The sequence below is a fragment of the Megalopta genalis genome, chromosome 11 (genome assembly GCF_051020955.1).
Source record: "Megalopta genalis isolate 19385.01 chromosome 11, iyMegGena1_principal, whole genome shotgun sequence".
Classification (NCBI taxonomy): domain Eukaryota; kingdom Metazoa; phylum Arthropoda; class Insecta; order Hymenoptera; family Halictidae; genus Megalopta; species Megalopta genalis.
Window position 1 is genome coordinate 7,024,997 of NC_135023.1, and position 20,161 is coordinate 7,045,157.

Consider the following 20,161-nt stretch of genomic DNA (forward strand, 5'->3'; position numbering starts at 1 on the left):
GTAGCTACAAATTGTAGAAAAGTCCGCGCGCGCGCGCGCGCGAGCTCGAATTTAATCAGAGAATAGTTGATTAAGGCTCCGAGACCCTGGGTAAGATTAAAATCAGTTCTACAACTACAAATTGGTACTCTTTATCAATTTTTTTAGACCGTCCTCCCATAGAAATTCCAAACCTCTAAGGGCTTAAATTGAAGCTGGAAGATCGCACTTTAAGGCAGAATAATTCTCCTTTCATAGAAAATTCGAGATCGTATCGAAAAATCAATAAATATCGGTCGATACCTCGAATAAAAATAATGGGATTTTAAGGGGAACTTCAAATCAATTTTAAAATATATTCCCGAAGGAATTCTCTAACGTTTGAGGGCTTAAATTAAAGTTGAAAAATAGTACTTTATAATAAGATAATTTTCATTTTAAGGAAATATTCGGGATCGTGTCTAAAAATCGATAAACCTTGATGGATACCCCGGTGGAATGCTTTGTTTTAATCTTGAGTTTCGAGAACAGCTTGGGAACGGTCCGAACCAAAAATAATTGGAAAGCCGAATAAAGCAAGTTCGGCATTCCTCGTTGCCCACGCAGGATTCCAGAACGCTTCGAATAAATCTGCTTCTCACATGTCGCGCTTCACATCGAATTAAATTCGATTCACGTCGAACCGTTTCGGAGCGTGAACGGTGGCCAGAGCACAGCACTTTCGAGGTTTCATCTAGCATTCTGGATATACAGCGCAGATCTATTCACCGTGAAGATAAAGCTCGAGTTACCGCGAGATTCAGGAAAATTCAGTCTTGCAGTCTCGTTAGAGTTTCCGATTGAATGTGGCTCCGCCATAGTTTGGTTGTGTAGTTGCAACTGGCTGGAAAACAGGCCAAACAAACCCGCCACATCTCGACTAAGGTTTCGAGCATTATCGAGCAATATTTTTTAGCCTCTGCGGCATCCATTCGGGTTGCTTTCGGTGTAACTTGCAACATTGCGTATCGGTAGACCTTCAAAATCGTTGATTTTGTTCCCCAACAATGAATTTTACGATTGCCGAAAGAAAAATCAAAGTATCGTTAAACACAGTGCAATTCGGTGTCATTAATAATACCCAAATTCAGTCGTTGGTTTATCAGTTCTTATGCACGCAGAAATTCGCGTGCGGAATTAACAGAAATTAGGTAATAATTTGTTCATCCCATTGGGAATTTTATGCAGACCGAAATAAAATGAGAGATCGAATAGAATTTCGAGTACGAACGAAAGTGGGTCAAATATTTATTCGAAGTTAATGCGCGTCGAAATATATTTTCCCAGTGGAAAATGGAAGAACCGTCAAACAGTTTCAACAATTCAAAATAGCGGGGCGTTTCTGGGATCGACAAGAAAAACGAGAGCCGCATTATGAATCGGCACGCAATTTCCGTAGCAGCCTGCAGCCACCGCGAAACTTACCGAATCGTGATATCGCTACCATTTCGGTCGGCCGAACTTTCTTTGCAAAAGATTCTGCGGCGTGAAAACATCTCGGTAGCTTGCTTAACTAGACGCAAACTTGGCGGAGTTCCTTGCAGCTCTGTGTGCTTGTTCCGGTCCTCTCGGGAGAGAGTCGGAGTTCCAGAGATGGAAATAGCAACATTGCATCTTGTTAACATCGTTTTACGTATCGGGTACCGGCATCCGGATTTCACTAACTTCCCAGTCAATTTTTGCGATTCAATCGTGTAAAAAGACACTGTTCGTAAATAACCACCGATACTTCTTCGCAGACTAAAAGTTCTATCATCGAGAGACGCTTCTGCACACAAAGACTTCAGATTTTATGCATTCGTGCATAACAATGCTCTTATTAATCGTTGCTTTTGCAATTAATGCAGAAAACATTGCAGAAAATTCCGGAGTCCGATGATAAAAATGAGAACGATTTCTTCAGATAAGCAGAAGAAATATTTGCAGACGTCGGCGCGATTTTTCTGTTGTCGCCCGAAGAATAGAGCTGACGGGGAGAAAAAATCGCGCAGTTAAATAAGAGTAATTAAATAAGAGACGCAGAGAATCGATCTATCTTGGTGCTCCGTCTTTTCGCTCGCGAGTTTTCCTCCTCTCGGGGAAAGATCTCTGAAACATCCTCCAGATATAATCGGCCGTTTCTTGCCCGGCACTCGGCCGACCGCAGCTATTGTTTTCTATCCCATTTGTCGTTAACAGATGGTCGCAAAAAGGAAACTGCAGGAGGGTGGAGAAACACTCACCTTTTCTCTTTCCACTGCTGCTTCTTTTTCTTCAGAGCCTTCTTCACGCGGAGAATCAGAAAGGCGGCGCGATCGATGGTCAGGCCTGGTGAAGCCTTGTCGCCGCTCGACATTCTGCGTCCTAGTCCTCCCAACACCTACGCAAACGAGGCAAATCATTTGTTAATATCTTCGTCGCTGTAACACGCTGCTCTCTCGCGCCTCGAATCGATTTTTTTCACCGCGGACGTCACACCGTTGGAGTGGTTTGACCGAGGATGCAACGTGATTATCGGATACAGCTGGGATTTCGACACCACCGATCTCTGTTATTTTGCAATGTTTTAACCGTTCGACGATTTGTTTTTTAGAAATTCCTACCGCACAGATGAAACCTTTCTAATTAAAATAAAGAAAGAAACGAGCCGATCGGACAATTAGTTTTCGGAATGGAGATTTATGAGTACACCGTTTACGTTTTCATTGCACGTATCGATCAGAATTAGAGAAATTGCACTCGTATTGCTCCACGCTCTCCTATGAGGATTCCTACGAGGATTCTTAGCACATTCGGTATTGTTACCAGAAACCCCGTCGGGATAGAGCATCTTTGGTTTCGATTTAACGGATCGTCGGACCCGAAGAGCTCTCGTTTGCCGAACTAGTTACGCGCCGAGAATGTTATTTAATTTGTTAGCCCCGTTCCACGTAATCGTCGATAAATTATCGCGCGTGTACAGGTTCGTGGAAGTTTGTCTTCACCAGAATTTACGAGTATGAGCGTCGCAAGCTACCGAACGAAAATCACGGATTACGAGCAACTGTGTCTGCGCCATTCCTAACAGTTTCCAGTTATTAATTTTAATTCGTTGTCGAACAGAGGCAGACATCCACCGGTCAGCGTTGCGATGTTTATTCCGTGATTTCTTGTAACGTTGGAACATCGAATGTCTCGATGATCATCGATACACGCCTGTTAATTAGCACGGATTCGCTCCGCGACGAAGCACATTGTCCGCACGTCAGCCGGAGGATTATCGTCGGTCTCGGGTCAAAGTAATCTCGTCTCTGCGCCTCGAATTCCGCAGGCACTTTAAACCCCTCCGCACCAGACAACTATTAATCCTGCTATCAACCGTGAACTATCATAAGTAGATACTCCAGTGGCAACGGAGCTTGCTCGCGGAGATTGATTGCCGAAGAGAGAAAAAATTGCTCTTGCGACGTTCCTCGCGTTATATCATTTCCGCGAGCGTTGTGAAAAATTTGCTCTATCCTAGCGTAAATTAAAGGGAAAAACGATCTGTTTGATCGTGGTTCGATTCGCGAGCGATCATGCAACGAAAACGTTCGAAAATCTCTGTAGAAAGCGACCGACCGAATGTCTGATCATTGCAAGCTGTTTCTACTTATCGCGAATTTCACTTTCCTCGTCCCTTAAACAATCGACTCGCTTTCACACCTTTTTCCATCTACACCGTGCACTCGACATTGTTACTTCGTAGATTCACCGTACCGAACTCGCTATTGCGTTCGACCACCGCGTTGTTCTTCTTATCGTCGTCAAACAAACGGTGCAATATACGACGGTGTAACTTATCGTTCCGCTGCACAGAGGATTATAACGTCAAATATATAATCGATCGAGAAATACAGTCGTCGACGAGTATCGTTCGCGGGAATAAATTCTCTGGTAACCGAACAAGCGCGAGTTTTCCATCGAGCCGCTTGGGAAACATTTTCATATTAATATTCGTCCTTCTTTCCTGGATGTAGGTTTGTTTTCGCCGGACCTTCGAAAACGATCGAGAGAGAGAAAGAGAGAGAGCGAGAGAACCGCCCACGGAAACGCCTCGAGTGGCTCGGCCCGGTTGTTGTGAGAGCCGCGGAACGAACCGGGCTCGCTAAAAATGTTGATTTATTATGGAAAGCACGCGCGATTTGCGCACGCGGCCAACACGGCCGGCCATCGATCAATTTCTGGCCGAGCCGAGCAAACAGATCGCGATCGAGCGATTTCAAGCCGTCGGTTCGCCTCGGTCGGTTTTCGATACTCGAATCGTCGTTGTGTAGACGCGCTCCGAAATAAACGCAACCGAATTTTGACAAACACTCTTGAACACGCGTTGTTATTCGCGAAAGGAAATTGCGCGAAAATTCTACATTATTTATGCCAGCGTCGACACGCGGAATAGATGGAAAATAAATCTCGGAGCGACGCAAACAGGAAAAGCTAATAAAACGCGCGACGGATGAATACGGAAGACGAATTAACTCGTCGGTGGTTGATTTATTCCACGACGACGCTCTCCGTCGACCTTTGGCATTACTTCCGCCATCTTTGATCGGCTGAATCGTTTCACGCATCGACGGGCCACAGCCCGAGAAGCTAATTCGATTAATTAACGGAGGCGTGAGTAATAGCAGACGGTTTTAAAGTGGATTATTTTTACTATCGCGACACCGGCCTGGTATTTCCTTTTCAGTCACGGATCTTTTGGATTCTCTCGAGTCTTTCATCCCCGTGTTTCACGGATCAGCTTCGACGCCCATTATCGGGGACAAGGATGTTCGTCGAAATCTCGCCGAAACATCGACGCTAATGCGATAAAGGGAATCCTCTTCCGGGCCACGGCGATTATTAGTCGACGGGATTGATAAATGGACTATCGAGCCGGTTATCCAGGCCTGCGATCAGTGCGGATGACGGGGATCCGTGCCTAAATCATTCCGCGACGTCTCGTCGAAGAATCAAAGAGAATCGACGGGAGTGTTGAACGACTTCCAGCGATGTTTATTAATAACCGGGAGTTTGATCGATGATCTATTGCCGGATTGGAAACACCGATTGTTTACCGGTCCAGAATAAAACGGCCTATATGTGCGGAATAGTTCGAAGAGAAACAAACGACGATTTCCTCCGGTTTGTTTTTACGAAGACATTTCGAGGCGGTCGGGCGTTTGTCGGGGTTTTGCGGTTTTCTCGAAATTTTTAATACAGTGCGATGTTTACGCGGCTATTCTCGGACGTAACCTAATCTCTGGTCGAATTTCGGAAAGACGCCGCATCTTCTTCAATCATTGAACTCTGATATTCTCGACTGCTACTCTTCGAGCATCGTCCTCTGGATTTTTATCCCGCAAAATTTCTCTTATGCTGTATGGAAAGCAAGAATACTATTCGTGGGGCTGAATATATATTCTTAACGTGTTCGAGGTCCGATTCATCGTGGAGCAGAATTTTTATTGGATTTTTATAATAGCTCTTCCGCATCATGTTCCTGACTCCGCGCAGACGTTCGCGAACGTGTTAACTAACGAATGCGCGTCGGTGCACGCTAATCCGAGTTTTGATGCTCTTAGCAGAGCTATAAATTTCGTTCTGTTACTCAAAATGTTACGGACTGAACCGCAGTTTAATCCGGCAGAAAAAACGGTTTCAGACGGATTACGAATTTTACGCGGCCGTCGGGACTCTAGGAGAAACTTCTGCACGTTTACTTTGTCCAATCTCCATAAATCCGCGGTAGCTGCATTCGTTCCGCGCAATTTTGAAATGCGTAATTAACGGAGTATACAATGGTAAATAAGCTATCCATCATCTCAGAAAATTTTCTGCACCGGGATCTCGTTATTAGCTTCAGCTTGCTGTAACTTTGCGAACACAATTCAGAGAGCAACGTGTCTTTGCTCATTTTAAAGCCTGAAGCCTCTATTTTCATCTACTGGTATTGGTTTTTATCGCGGCGTGGTGCGAATGCTGGGAAGACGAAAATTCGCGACCCCTTTATGTTGTGTTTTATGTAAATTTAACGCCGATTGCACACTTACCCTTTAGAGTCCAATAAAGCTACGAAAAATGATCGTAGACCAAAATTGTTGGTGTCGCTGTAAAGGGGAAGCTTCGATCTTTACGTTCATAGCATTCTAAATCACAGAAAAAAATTTTCCGAATTCCGTAGAGATGTTTAAATGTCCAAAATATTAAGAAAAATAGTCTTCCCTTTACTGCTTCTATCTTAATATAAAATATATTCTCGATCAAAAAAACAGCTTGAAGGCGTTAAAGTAGAGACTTTGCGCTTTAAAATGAGTGGAGTTAGACTCGCCTGCGATTTTTTTCCACGAGGTTGCACAAGTCTGAATATGAACAATTTTTCAGTTAACGAAGCTCGACTAAACTCGACTGAAATTCGCGATTCATTTTTACGTAATTTATTTTTAGACGTAGAAAAAAATACGTATATTTTTAATGAAGAAGAAACTACTTAAACTGGATGAAGTAGAGGCTTCACGCTTTGGAACGAAACGTGGCAGGTTGCACCGATTATTTTCGTTGCAGGCCGAACGCACCAGCCCGAGGGAACTCCGGCAAAGGTGAACCGATCGAGCCGACGCGAAAGTTCGTCGGTATAATGCACGGCAACAGCAAGGTCGAAAGAGTCGAAAGTGGAACAGAGAAGCGTCTGGTCCGCGTAGTATCAACCGGCGATTATCGATCCTCTTTCGTGCAGACGAGCGGCGCGAGGGGATCGTCCAAGGTCGCAAGATAAAGAAAAGAATCAACCGGTCTATTTCGCGTCCGCGATCGAGCTGTGTCGACGGTCCTTTTAAGAAAATTGCAGCGTCGTTAGCCTCTCCGTTCCCGCGGAGATCCAGCAACGCCGCGTCGTCGACTTCGTCGTCGTCGTCTTCGTCGACGACGACGGCGTCGCGTGTCCCATCAGAAACGGAAATAGGCTGATATTTCCATGCCCGGTAAATGAATTTTTCATTACCGTGACCGGTCCGCCCGGTGTTTACATCGCGACGTTTCACTCTAATTAATTAAAAGGTCAGCTTCGTTATCGGGCCACGACCGGATTAACCGTGCCCGTCGCCGAGTCAAGGACGAACCGCGGTTCGGGGGTCGCCGGGTAATCGCGTGGGTGTGAATGAACTCTTCGGAACGGAAACCGGCCATCAATGGGAATATTATATTTCGTTGAAGGTCCATTCAAAAGGAGCAGCTGCCTCCAGGGACCGTACCAGCGTCTACTAAATTCAGGACAATTTCTGTAAAAGCACCGAACGATCTACCGCGGATCTCGATGAATGAACACTCGGCGTCGAGGATCAACGATACAGCACCGTTGTATTTTGTAGCGTTTTCATTCATGAACGCGTCAACGAAGGATCGCTTGGCTCCGGCAAGCCTGCGAGCACCGAGCTTCCGATTCCCGAAAAAAGTGCTACAAATGGGAACGTCTCGAAAAAACACCGGAAAATCTGTTCGCCAACGAATGTACCGTAAATCAAAGCTCTCGTGTACACGGTAGCCGCTGTGTTCCCAGCTGTAGAAATTCAAGCTGGGGATCGTTCCGAGTGAAATCCAGGATTCGATGTAGCAAACCCTAAAAAGCGAAGGGTCGCGACAGTCGAGGGACCGATATCGAGAAATATCGCATCGCTTTGAGACATCGAATGGTCCCGGTTTCCGGTGAAATATGAACGGCCCTGTGAAAGAGGGGCGGCCACCCCCGTACTCGACGGATCTAACTGGTTTACACGAGCAAACGAACGGGAGACACAGTTTCACCGACATAAATTGTCCGATTGCCTCGCGAACAACTTCCCGCACCGCCATCCAGTTTTCGATCAGACCCCCTCGGCTCGATTATCGATCTCTGTCGCTCGTTGGACCAAAGATCGACAACGGGGTTAAAGGATTCCCCGGCAGATCGATCAGACGGATCCGTTTCGATCGTGTTTCCGAGCCATCGCGGCTCGATTTATCCGACTGCATCCGGTACGGGGGTGGTTCCCGAGGGCGGCGAGTAATCTCGGTTCCGCTGGTTTTTCGTCGGGATACCTGTAATTCGATCCAGCCTGCCTCATTGAACTCGCACGGCCCTCGAGACTCCTCCATTAGCTCGACAAATCGAAACCCTTCCGCGTAATGGTATTAAAAAAGTTTTCCGACGTCGCTTTACATTCGACGTCTCTCTCGCCTTGAGTTACACTGATAGTTCCCGATGGAAATCGGGTCGAGATCCGTTGCGGGTTCGTTGCAAGAGCCTCTTCGTATCGGTCTCTTCAATCTGGACTTTTTTTTGTTCAGAAATATCGCGAGTGTCCTTCTATTTTTATGAAATTGTTCGACGATGAAAATTGAAAAATCGTCGGGGCTTGGTTTGGAGATCGTTCAGCCTGTCGTAACTTTCGGAATAATAATCGGCCGGCTACGTAACTTGGCTCGTTCGAAAGCCCGAAGACTGTACTTTCATATACTTGTCCTGTTTTTATCGGAGACACGATAAGAACGCCGAGAAGACGGAAATTCGCGAGCTCTTTATCGTGCAATTTTTGTTCATTTCACACTCGTGCAGCACTTTTCGTTCAAAGTGTTATAAAACGGCGAAGAAAAATCGTGGATCAAATTTTTTGATGTCGCTGTATAGAGGAGACTTCGATCTTCGAGCATATTGCACTCTGAATTGCGAGAAAAATTTTTCAAACTCCATAGAAACATTAGAATGTGACAAATCGTCCAACACCATAGCCGTCTGTTTCTGCTTCCTTCTTAGTATAAAATAAATTTTTCATTTAAAAAAGAACTTGAAGACATTAAATTAGAAACTTTACACTTTAAAATGAGCCGAGGCAGATTCTCCTGCGATTTTTTTTCACAAAGTTACAACAGTCTTAATACGAACAATTTTTCAGACACACCGCACGAGACTCGATTAAATTCCACTGAAATGCGAAATGTTTTCGAAACCGACCATTTTTCGAAGCTGTTTGTAAATGCACGAAGCTTCGCAGTCTGCTAACAAGTTCCTGTTCAACTCGTATTGTTGCAAATTAGCCACGGCAACTGCATACCCGCGCGGACAGTCTAATTATAAATTTAAATAGCAACACGCATAAAGTTAATTTGACTTTCTTCGCGCGAAACGCGAGATCGTTATCATCGCTTCATGGCCGCAGGCGCTTAAATTAAAGCTCGCAAATTTATTTTATCGAGGCTATGCGGACGCCAGCAAAATTTGTTCAAAATGTTTTATTCATTCGATCGCTTACGAATTTGAAATCAATGCTCGGACGATTTCCTTGTCTCCGAACGGCAACTAATCGCGACAAAGGGAGACAATCAGCGGACAATCGAATAATGGTTCTGCTCGGACGAACGTTTGGCAGCAGAAGCAACTCGTTAGACGATTTTTTGGCACGAAGATCGTCGAGACGATTTCGGAGAAATTCAAATTTCCGCACGAACGAATTGGAAAGAGGATCCGTCGACGTCGTCGAAGGTTTTCGCCAATAGCCGATACAAACAAAAGCGCGACTCGAGCCGCGAATTTCACGGTAAAGCGTGCTGGCGTAATTACTCGTGCGGCAGCTTTTACAACGGCGCGTCTCTCCGACGGCCGGTTAATATTATTTAGCGACAGCTTTGAAGCGTTGTTAATTAAACGACACACCGTGCAGAATATCGGCACGTATTAATCACCGATACACCCAGCCGATCGCCGGATCGATCGTATCCCCGGAGACTCTGTTACCACGGTTCATGGCGAAGTATGAAAAAGAACGGAGTCCGTCGAACTCATCGTTTACGGGAACGGACGGATCGAGTAATCTCGATCGACGTTTCAGCTCGCAATTAACAAGTTAAAAAAGCTTGTCCGATCGACGGAGGCAGAGGTCAACGAAAGTTCTTGCTGATCCGGAGCCCGTTATCAATCCGATGAGCTGGAAAGTGGTTGCATTAGTAGTGTTTTGTAGGTCGACGTTTCCAAGCGACGAACACGAAGTTCGGCCGCTGAAACTCGCGTCGTTTCTCGAGCGTTAATTAACAGAAGGAGTTTCCCTGGCCTCATTGTCACCGGGATCCCCGGTCGTTGGTTCAAACAGATTTCAGTATTGTTCGAGCACCGACACGATTACTATCTATCCGTTCCCCGAGATTACAGTCTGCTAATATGATAAGTTCCGAGATCCTGTTATCCCGGCTGATTCGCCGAGGAAACTTTTACAATGTTCGTTCAGTTCGCGTCTTATTTTCCAGCTGGCTCCCAACGCGATACTTTCTCGCCCATTATAGGCGACACCGTTCCTGCCGCCGATGGTCCATACCGCGCTAAATTCGAAGCACATCTGTATGCATAATGAACCAAGAAACTCGCTGCTTCACTCGCAACCGGGACTACATCCTGCGCTAAAAGCTGCTTCGTGTTTTCCTCGGAAAACGACGCAGCTGTATTTATTCCGGCACCTATCCTCCGGAAATCATTCTCATCGGTTCTGCCATGTTCGCAAGAGGGCATACCGTGTCTAATAGTCTTGATCGTTCGGTATTATCCGATCTGGAAATACATCGATCATGCTGACGAACACGAAAAATCGTCGAATCGTATAATTTTAGCGAACGCGTGAACCGACCGAGACGCGAGCGAAGCGTTTATACGAACAAAATGTTCGGAAATCATTGTTATTTCGCCGGGAGGAAGAATCCCCTCAATTTTCTTCGTTTTATCGGCGGAGTGAAAGCGGTTCAATACCGGCGATCCGTTCCGCCCGGTTTTTATCCAGCAATTTCGACATGCGCGACGAATTACCGGACCGTTAATAATGTTCAATATTTGACGTTTCGCCGGTCATTATTGCTGGCCGGTGATCCTTAAGTCGCTCCGGGGCTGATTAAATTTCGACGGACCTTTCAATATTTTCCCGGCCGTATTAATCCGGTTAAGCCGAGCCAGGAAATTAGTGGACGGTCATCGGCGGGCTGCTCTTCTTAAACAGTCTGTCAGAAAAGAGGTATACACATTTACAAGATTCATAACGCTCGGCGGTGATCCCCGTGTTGATTCGCCTATTCGTGTAACTTGGATCGCGTGCGATCCAATTCTACGCCCTAATGAATCTCGTTACACCTCGCTTGAATCGTGCGAACGGATCGCGGAATCAGAGCGCGCCTCGATTTAAACAACCAATTAACGAAAGCATTTGCTTCCTTTTTGTCCGATTTCATCGGACACGTATGGCTCGTGACATCAAATGATAATTAAATTTAATCTCGTCCGAAACTTGGTTCCATGGTTCTACAACTTTGTCTCAGGCACCACAATTTTTTCAAAGATTCTACAGTTTTTTTTCTGGGTCCTACGATTTTTTTTTAAGGCTTCTAATATCTTCTCGTACAATCTGAAATTTTTCTATGGGCTCCACGATTTTTCTGTAAGCTCTAGAATTTTTCTACGGGCTCCACAATTTTTCTGTAGGCTCTAAAATTTGTGTAGCAACCCCGCAATTCGTCTGATCGCTTTAGAATTTTTTTATAGGTCCTGTAACTTGCTGTCTTTCCAATTAAATATTGGATATAACACACACAAAAATAATCGGTAGCAAGTTGCGGAACTGGCGCAGCAAAGCTGAATTAATTATCGGGAAGTGATCCGGGCTCTCGTAGAATGGTTTCAAGAACGCTGTGAAGTTAGCCCGATCCATGGATCAATAGACGCCACGCCTATTCTGCGGGTACACAATAGGGAAAGGTCACGGTTTATCTCGGCTATACTAATTAGCGGAATCGAACTTTCCGCGGGTCGGTGTTGTAGCTGATTGCTGAAAACGATAGTTCTTTCGGGAACTTCCGACGCGCTCGCACGGAACTTCCCGATTCCCCGTCGTCACGAGATCACCGCTCGAAATCCGAGAACTCCTCCTGCAAATTTTATTCCGGCGAATTGCTGCGCCACACCGATCCGATATCGCATTAATACGAAACCGCGGAAATTTAGATCGTTCTGGCGGATTAGATTCATTCAGCGAATGATTTAGAAACGTTTACCATTAAAAAAAAGTGTGTATTTTTTGAAGGATTAAAACACTTTGCCTAAAAATATACATGACATGAATTACTTTCTCGACACTCTTGCGTTTCACGGATCCTAATAAGTTCAGGAAGATATAATAGATCAGCGTGCAAACTAATTTTCAATTTGAAACAGAGAAGTAGAAAGACGCGAATCGCTTGCACGGTTGAACCTGTCAGAAAGATACAGAAGGGGTACAACAACGAGAGCGCGAAATATTGCAGAAATTGTAAACGGTGCAGTATCGACAAGGTAATTTCTATGGAAGATGAATTTCCAGAGAACAGTCAGAGAAACGCGTAATCGAAAACGACAGAGAGATCGAGTTCGCTTTTATCGGCCGAAAGCAGACGTCGCACGATTCTCCCTATAAATCCAGAAGAAGCTGGATCTGTTGACTCGGACATTTTCGTGGTCGCTTTGAAGCGGAACGAAAGAGAGAGGAAGAGAGAGAGGAAGAGAGGGTGAAAGAGAGAAAGGAAGAGAGCTTGCGGAAACGTAGCATCGTTCGTTACGAAGTCATGGGAACTCGACGGATATCTCTCTCCCGAAGGATACGCAATTTCCTCGATCGTTGGATCTGAACGAATGAGAAGACGCGCGCACACACCTGCCGTCTACGATTCAGTTTCGACTGGGATGCATACAGCCGAGTCGCAATTGCACCCAGATAACGTGTGCGTCGTACCGTGCAGAGGAATAAAAGGTCACCGTATAAATGTCTGCGAATACGCCCGCTCTCCCGGATATATTCGCAGCTAGCCACCTCTAACCGAGAGGAAATGTAACCCGTGCTCATCGTAGCTGACCTCACTCTTGAACACGCACACCGAATTTATTTATTTAGCTGGAATTTTACTTGCTAAGGAGAGACCTCGAAATTCCTAGTCGCCGCGAGTTTTATCACGGGAATAAACAGTCACGGAATGCTGGATTTCCACCCTCCTGTTCTTAAAGCCAGACAATGGTTATTTATTTACCGGTCCATCGAGACTTTCGCTTTTTCGAGCGATCGCAAATCTGGCGAGAGTCAAAAAATCTTCTTACAGAAATTATTGGATTTCGAGGGCTTACGACGGATCGACTTTAAGATGCATTCCCATGGGAAGTTTTCAACATTATCGAGCTTAAATTGAAGCTTAAAGAGTCTACTTTCAGATAAAATAGTTTGAGTATATGGAAAAATTCGAGATCGTGTCGAAAAATCGGGAAATCCTGGCTAATAGCTCGATGCGTGAAATAATCCGATTTCAAGGGTTTGCTTTTGAAACCTATATTCACAAACTGCACGTCGAATTTTTGTGCGAGTTTCGTCCGACAAGGAAACCGCCGAAAATTTCCGACAATTCGGGATCCGGTTACGGGGAATGAATAGTGGTCGGCGAAATAAATAGTGTAGTGCGTGAATTTTGATTCGTGCCGGCAAGCTCGCTTAACAATTTTCATTCACGGAAATGTAATTACCCGTGTCAGTTGACGCGGCCGGCAAATCGCAATATCACCGTGAAATGAAGTTTTGTTAATTGGTCCCGCGGTGCACGCTACATCGAAGCTTTTTGATGAACGGGCGCGGAGCGAGGATTCCCGATCCGCCGCGATTGCACGCGATCCACCGGAACGATCTATCTTCGTGCAAAAGATCGCAGTAATCTTCACGAGCACGGTGGAAACGTGAATCGGCGAATGATCGGCCGAAAGTTAGACCCGTCGGAAAGATAAAAGTAGATTCGACTGCTCCTGCACCGACTTCGATTCTACCTTCTTTTCTCATTTCTTATCTAAGTTCTTTTTTTTCGAGCCCCAGGGATTCGACGTTTCTTTGGCTCGAGCCGCCAAACGGAACCGATAAATTACTCGGACGTGGCATAACGATCTCGGAAAAAGAAAGCTTAAACTTAATTCAATTTCCTTCGGCTAGGTCAAGAATCCTTTAATATCAGAGCGAGAAGAATGCGTAGAATCCAATTACGCAAAGTAGATTAAAAATTACGGTATTTTACCCGAGTTTAATTTATTGTATTTTATTCCATTCTATTTTATTTTCTCGCTTTATTTTATCGATTTTATTTTATTATATAGTACGTGACGTGTAAGAAGATGGACTATTTGTAATCCGTAAGGAAACCAATAAAGTTCATTAACAATACACAGTCGGATAAAGTACATAAAATACGAAGGATGATCTTTCGCGGTTAAAGAGAACCCAGGCACGAATGAAGAATCGCATCGACAGCGCGTACATTGCTGAAATGAGATCGTCTGAGCGAAAGCAATTTGAAAACGAAACTTCTTAATGGAGAAAGCATTTTGAGCTCCGTTTGAGATAACGAAGACACAATGCAGACACTTTATTTCCATTCCGTTCGCGGCCCGTTGTTTCCCGAACTTTATTACGCCGTCAGGCGGATCGAAATGGAGAAGAATGAACGAAGCTGCGAATTAAAGGCGAGACACCCCACTGTCGCGAAAAACAAGGGCGTGTGGGAAACAAGTAGCGTAATGTTCCGCGAAATCATGTCGCCGCGACGCGACGGGACCCGACGCGTTTCTTGCCAAGCCGGCGAAGGGTGCCAGTTGTTTACACGTTCTGCGAGGGGAGATTTGCATGAAACTCTCGCGAAACGAATACGGGAACGCGGCGCAGAGCGTCGCGACGCGACAGCCGCCGTTTTTAAGCCGGGTTCGCTAACTCGTCTCCGTCGGCGAATTTATTTTCGGCCGTGGTCCCGTCGCGTTCAAAGCTCCGACGAGTCTTTTTCCGGTGCTAATTGCTACCGTGGTTCGCACCACGTTCGATTACACCCTCGCAATTCTTCAAATCGTTCCATTGTCGTGGATAGCTCGCAAACTTAAAAAAAAGACAGTTTGGTTTCGACCGATGCATAAATTGGGAACTGGTTTTGCGCTGGCTAAATGAATAATTACTGTGAACGTTCTTCGGTCTCAAGAGAGACATTGTCTGGTCCCACAATTGATACAAATTCAGCAACTGTTTGGAAATTCTGTTCGAATTCCGTGCAATAAAACCCGCGTGTCTCTTGCAACTATTTATGCGCAAACGTAATTAAATTGAATCGTTCTCGAAGTACAAGCGCAGCAGCCTTTTCTAAAAATCATTGTTTCGAGATGTCAACAGATCACAAAGGTTAAAACGAGCTGCGAATGACGCAGAGAAGCGTCGATTCTTCGTTATACAAATGATCCTTTCAATCAGCCGTCCCGAATCGTGCCTGCAATATCGTGGGCGACCGTAATTCGCAGAAACGTATCCGTATTTATCGTTCCGCAGGACCCGCTATTCTCGTCGCTGTAATTTACACCTGTGTAACACACAGGAGGCAGTTTTATCCCGTTCATTGAATGAATAATTCATAACAGCGGACAGCTGTGCCCCGCCTTCCCTGTATTCCGCTTCGTTTCTTGGCGCTTTTAATACACTGCTCGACGCGGACGTAACAAGTCGATGAAAAGTGAAGCGACGAAGACGAGTGGCGGTTATTAATTCTCTTAGTCGAACGCTCGGTTTTTTTTAAATATTTGCTAAACGATTCGACAGAGAGACCACCACTTACAATAATTGCCCTCCCTGAGTCTGTCAACCGGCATTCAAAAGGAAAACAATTCATCGTTGCGAATTGGTTTCTCCCTTGGTTGCAACTTCGTTGGACGATGGTGCTCCTCTCGTCTAATTGTCGTTTTTCCACGCGGAGTTCCGGCTCCCGCGACTCTCCGGTTTCGTTGTCGTTGTTACAGCTACAATAAAAATCATTTCTGCCATTTTATAGACGGGCTGCGAATTTCCAAGCTCTCTCTCCCTCTCTCTCTCTATCTATCTATCTCTTGGTTACCTTTCAATTAATCTTGTCACGCGCAGCGACTGCATTCGCGGAACGACCACAGAGAGGACTCCCACATCATTAGGAGCCCACGTACTCGTTGATACCGAAGCTGCGGAATCGCGGTGCTCGCCGGTCGAGTGGGAATCAAATAAAAAACGCCGTTCTTTGTGTGTTCGCAGCCGACAAAGCGCAACTTTCTCGCGCGAGTGTCGCAGAAGTTTCAATTCCGCGGCACATCGCGGCTTTATGGAATTCCTCGCGGCCCCGGGCGACGTTCCATTCGATACTTTAAATCATCGCGTAGGAGACACCGTTGAATAGCGTGCCCTCTTTTCTCGCTCGGCCGAGAACCGCGTTTTTTTTTCATGTCGAGCCAATCGTGGAGCAGATCTGGTTCGCGGGCCCGCGATCGCTTTTTCCGTCCAGCCGCGACGCTGCGCCAGCTTTTCCGAAAAATCCCTCGTGACCCAGATTCTCCTCTTTCCAGCGACCCTCGACGACGCGGTTCGGCACTGCCCGGCACGAGAACTGCAGTTCCGTCGTAAAGCATTTAATTTCTCCCGGTAAATTACAATCCCGAACTGCTCTTTATTACTGTCGCTGCACGAGCGAGCACGACTCCGCGCAGACCCTCGCCTCCGCCGTTTGTTTCAGGCCAAACTGTTCTCCGAACAGTCGTTATTTCATATTTTTACGCGACACGTGCCGGCAATTATTCAACGCTCTTCGGAAACTCTCGGTGCACAGACATGAAGCACAGATCGTAAAGGCTCTCTCGTACGAAACGATTCAATGAACTTCTCGATTCAGTCGCACGTTACGATAAAAAAATGGTAAAAAGCCTCAATGGCATACATCGCATTTATGGCTCGTGTAGATTTAGCGTTGAATTGCACCGATTCATTTCTGTAACATTTGATTATTTTGCCCGCTCATTTTCCAGCTCTTCGACCGAGGAAACCGAACAAACCGCCGACGATGTTTGTCTTATTTCAGTTAGCAGAGACGACACCCAATTCGAGGAACTCTCTGGCAATCGGAGGTCGATCAGCGTCGCCTCGGCGAGCCAAAGGGGTGAGAGTAGACGTCCAGGAGTTGGTCAACATTCGTCATAGCGACGTCGCCGTTGGCTGCCGAGTCTAGATCCGAAGATTAAGGGTGAGCGACTGGTGCAAACAGAGGCTGATTTACGAGGGGACCGCCTCGCCTAAGTTCCAGTCCTGGTGGCCAGCCATTTCGCGAGCAAACAATTAGCGGGATGGACAGGCTGACTCGTCGAACGGATATCGGTGATCGAAACCCGGCACCGAATTTTCGCGACTTCGTTCCACCGTTTGGCTGTTCCGCCATAACCGTAGGCTTTTCTAGGGCTTTCCGAGCCGGAACGAACCCTCGGATCCGTTTTGCCTGAAATATGATTTTGGACTGCAGGCGAAGAGAGGGCGAGGGGGAAGGGAGAGAAACCATACGCGCGCATTTGGTAAACCAGCGAGGATTAGAGACGGATTTACGGGGAGGATCAGCGACGTAACGGAAACAGGTATTCCACGTGAGCCCGACGAATCCAGGGGATTGGTCGGCTCCGGTTCTGTCAGATCAGGAAACTAGCCCAATCATTTCTCCAACTGAAACTCTACCGAGGATTAATAATCTTTCGGTCCACCGCGAAACATAACCGGCGATCGAGCAAACAGCGAACGATAATCGACGGTTTAAGAGGCAATTCCCACTCCGAGGTACGAGAAATCGATCGTTTTTATGGCTGCTTCTTAAGGTACGACCTTTCCAGATGATATAGTTAACGTTTTATGCCCGAACTACGAGAAATGGCGAAGCTATAATCGCTTTACGACACTGACGTTGCGACATCGAAACTACGACTGGAAATACGTTTTCCTTGGAATTCTATTTTCCAAACAGGTTGCCCGGATCACGCGATAATGGGCGAAGTCTCGTTAAAATTTTTCGTACACGAAGAACAGAGATCGGTCCTTGATCCTCGGTTTCGAAATCATGCACATCACGAAAGCAGTTTTCTCTTATCGGTCGATAAAGCACGACGGAATTCGATATTCTTCTTCGCATCACTGCCATTTCGTTAAAACGCGGTCTTCCTTGTGTCGGTACGAACAATATGCATGTTGGTTTATCGATTAATTTTTCGCTGAAAAAATTGTAATCCTCGCCGCGATTGAAAATAGCGGCCTGTGCAAGCGATGACTTCGTCGATATTCAACGAGATTGCGCAAAAATTTAACTATGGTTCCCGAAAACGCCGACACAAGTTCGCAGAGATTTCGTCAATTTTTCTGAGCAGGGAGTTTTTAATTGAGAAATCGCCGAAGGGTAACCCTTTTGCGTTTGCTTCTAATCTAGGTGGAATCTAAATTGGTATCGATAATTGCGACGAGCAGAGATCGACGGCGGCTATAGCCGGGGCTGGTCGATTAGGGGAGATCGACACGGGCCTCTAATTCCTTAAATAATCAAATTGTTGCGTGGTAAACCGTTTAATCGGCGGCGAATCATTCGGGGAATTTCGCATACTGACCGGTGCTCGACACGAGGGATTCTGCCGCGTCCTCGGACGCCGTGGACCGCGGAAACTATTCAGGACGAGTTTCGCCGGCAACCATATCGAGCCTCGAAATTATCGGAATCCTCGCCAGGACAGGGAACTCGGCTCGAGGAACCGGTATATACAGCGGCGACATTCCGCGCAGGTTCGCGAACGTCGACTTATTCCAAGAGATATTCGATCGTCTTGACCGGGGATTCAATGGGAACCGGCGACGTGGGCAGAAATAAAAGAGGACTCGTACGATGGAAACGAAAATATCAGGACCGTCTCGCGCCGTGATACAGATACCAATTAAATTACAGGACCCCGAGCAACCATCCCCCGTTACCGACGAGTTTTCAGAAAGAGATTGAAACGAGTGGAACACGTTCCGAGCGTGCGACAGATTAGCAGATTGGAAAGAAAATTGCCGATTTCTAGAGACGATCGAATCTCTCACGTGGCTTTCGTACCACCCATCTTTCTTTAAAAGGCTAAGGAAATAAGAAAAGGAATTTTCGAACCTTATCCGGCTCAAATCAAAGCTCGAAGAGTCCGCTTTAAGATAGGGTAACATTAATTTAAAAATAATTGGGAATTCAATTTAAAAGATCGAAAATTCCTGACCATCAACTCTGGAAAAAGGTAGCTGGATTTTAGAGAGAAACTTCGGATTAATTTTAAGTTGCGGTTCCGTAGGACTTTCTTAAGGTAACATAGCTTGAATTCAAGTTGAAAGTGTCCTCTTTAAGACAGGGTTGCTTAGATTTAAAAGAAATTACGAAATCATTTCGAAAAATAATAAAATCCTGACCACTGACACAGGGAAGAATAACTCGATCGAGACGGTAAACTTCAAATCGATTTTAAGTTGTATTAACGTCGGAATTTTTTAACTTTGACAAACCTAAATTGAAGCTTGGAGAGTCCGCTTTAAGACACATCCGTTGCGATTGCAAAATATTTGCAACCTAGAATAGAAGATCGAAAAACTTCGACCAAGGAGTGCAACGAGGAATGCGAATCGAGACTACACTATTTCCTAAAACCGTAACGCGATAATTTCGAGTTTCCGTAGCGCAAGAAACGAATAAGATGATGGACTACGGTCGTCGAACTTCTCTCAAGCAGCCTCTATTCCCGTTCCCGATCGGTTCAATAAAGATTTCAGCTTTAGAACGCAGCCAGACTACGTCGATGCCGCAAACCGCCAGTTAAATTCGCTCGGGGCAACCGGACAGAAATAGATTCGCAATATTTCCAGTTGAGCACCTCCGACGGGTTCGTTAATAAGAGTTTCGATCGGCACAGATCGAACCCTCGGACCAAATCGCGCGCTAATTAGTTATTAATCAGTCCGCAGTCGCTGTAACGACGTCGCGAACGCGCGCGCGTGTGTATACAGTCTTCATCTATAATTCAAAGCTGATAATGGAAGCGATACGTCTCAATAAGCCCCAAGCTGTCAAACAGTGGCTTCAAGGATCCAGAGCACAAGGTGATTCCGCTTTATCCGAAATTTAAGGAAGCTTAATCGCGTCTGGATCGCTCCCATTAATTGAGCCGCGAACGATCTTCCCCGATATTGCGCTGTTAGCGACTCCGACGATTAATCTGCGAGACAAATTTATGGAGCCTTTTAGAAAGCTCCATTTATTATTATTACTACGAGCAGGATTTTTT

General features: G+C 45.8%; 1 protein-coding gene across 2 annotated transcripts in view; it reads right to left on the reverse strand.

Moving 5' to 3' along the window:
• The window catches only part of wake (ankyrin repeat and fibronectin type III domain containing protein wide awake), a 134,389-nt gene that overhangs the window by 99,029 nt on the left and 15,199 nt on the right, over positions 1-20,161 (reverse strand). For both annotated transcript variants that reach the window (XM_076525410.1, XM_076525408.1), the window contains exon 2: positions 2,241-2,377. In XM_076525410.1, coding sequence (XP_076381525.1) covers positions 2,241-2,377 — 137 coding nt within the window. The remainder of the gene's footprint in view (positions 1-2,240; positions 2,378-20,161) is intronic.